At 36.8% G+C, this 1,553-nt stretch overlaps 1 protein-coding gene across 1 annotated transcript; it reads right to left on the reverse strand.

Moving 5' to 3' along the window:
• Positions 1–398: 398 nt before the first annotated feature.
• On the reverse strand, positions 399–1,302 carry LOC128735991 (J domain-containing protein CG6693-like). The gene is made up of 2 exons (XM_053830478.1): positions 1,209–1,302; positions 399–1,150 (listed from the first exon to the last, which is right to left on the reverse strand). Exons 1-2 carry the CDS (start codon positions 1,300–1,302, stop codon positions 399–401), a joined length of 846 nt encoding a protein of 281 aa, XP_053686453.1.
• Between the last annotated feature and the right edge of the window lie 251 nt (positions 1,303–1,553).

The following is a 1,553-nucleotide window of genomic DNA, read 5'->3' on the forward strand; positions in this document are numbered from 1 at the left end:
CAGCTTCATGAAAGAGTGTGGGAAGTGAGCTGGGATTTTAGTCTAATTTTAGTCACTTAAAAATGGCTTCCTGTCATAAGCCCACAGAGACTATATATCTATAGTCTCTGTACATAGGCTTTATCAAGACATCTAGCCTCCACGAGATCGTTTTGATATTTTTAGATTTCGGAGTATTGTGCACCGCCCAGTTAGCTTCAAGGTACGATACTAGTCTAGCAAGCTAGTCGTCGGTTGGGCGGTGTAGCTCTAGCTACTCAGTAGGATCGGTGCAATTTTCATCGAATCACGCCACCACTAGGATTTAACGTATTAGCAATTTTCGATGGTTTATTAACTCAGATATAAACATCAATTAAAAATTATTGAAAAATGTATTCAGTTCAGTAAGTTGGATTTTATGAAGTGGGTTTATTTTGCTTTGTAATCCGTTTGTTTGAAAGTCTTTTTAATGGAGAATTTTTTGCCCCTGGTTGTCCTCTCGCTATATATTCATCAATATCGAAAGCATCGTCTGTATTTTCATCGCTATATTTCAAAGTCAACTTTTCAATTAGTGACTCAAATTTTTGTGCTCTCTCTGCCTGGCATCGTAAAATTTGTTGTTCCGAATTATTGTCTTCCATTTGTCTTTTAATAGATTTAGCTTTGCGCGCCTCGCTGGCATCCTTCTTACGACGTCGCTCTTTTTTATATTCTGGTTCCTCAGTGAAGGTTTTAAATTCAGGAACTTCGCCAGATGCAATCATTTCTTTGACAATGCTGATTATCCGAGGTTCAGCTTCACAGCTCATAAAAGGAACACAGTTGTGCATGTAATCCATAGAACCCTTACCATTCAGATAAGCTTTTTTGATGTCTCTTTTTTCTATTTCCGATCCAATAAACTTCTTTTCAAATTTAGAAATGTCTTCGCTGGTAATTGGTTTAAAAGATTGTTGCCACATCGCTAACGAATTTGCTCCAAGCGAATCCTCGTCGTCCTCATCAATAATGCCTTGCGCGTCATACAAAGCACGTTTATCTTTATCTGAGAGAACCGAGTGAATTTTGCTCAGAACTTTGAATTTTTCGGTAGCTTCAATTTTGTCTTCTTTCTCAACTCGATCTGGACACACAATCAACGAGAGACGATAATACGCTTTCTTAACTGAAATAGAAAATCTTTCAATAAAGAGTATACTAACTAACAAAGCACTAGGTTTTACTGTCGTTTTCCGAAGCATTTTTGGTTATCGCGAACAATTCATATATATTTTTAGTTCCATAAAATTTTTCACAAAGCTCAAGCGTTGAAGGCATATTAATGGCTAATCTAAAAATGAAATACTGAAATAATGTGTAAAAATGCAACAGTTAGCAAAATCTTACATTTCGCGAGCCTGGTCAGTAAAAAGTATGGATCTTGAATGCAAACCAACGAAAGTTTTAAATTAAGTCAACGCGAACCGAACGCATTAAATTTTAAAATACAATGAAGACGAAGCTTCATTCAAGCTTGGAAAAATTCAAATTCGTTATGTGAGTGTGCGCGGTGTGCGCGAAACGGTGCT

The sequence above is a fragment of the Sabethes cyaneus genome, chromosome 2, assembly GCF_943734655.1.
Source record: "Sabethes cyaneus chromosome 2, idSabCyanKW18_F2, whole genome shotgun sequence".
NCBI classification, from domain to species: Eukaryota; Metazoa; Arthropoda; class Insecta; order Diptera; family Culicidae; genus Sabethes; species Sabethes cyaneus.

Excerpts from the sequence above, each read along its gene's own strand:
- LOC128735991 (XM_053830478.1), bottom strand. The coding sequence starts at position 1,302 with ATGCCTTCAACGCTTGAGCTTTGTGAAAAATTTTATGGAACTAAAAAT. Across the intron at positions 1,151-1,208 it reads AAATGCTTCGGAAAACGACA|TTAAGAAAGCGTATTATCGT; the intron begins GTAAAACCTAGT and ends TTTCTATTTCAG.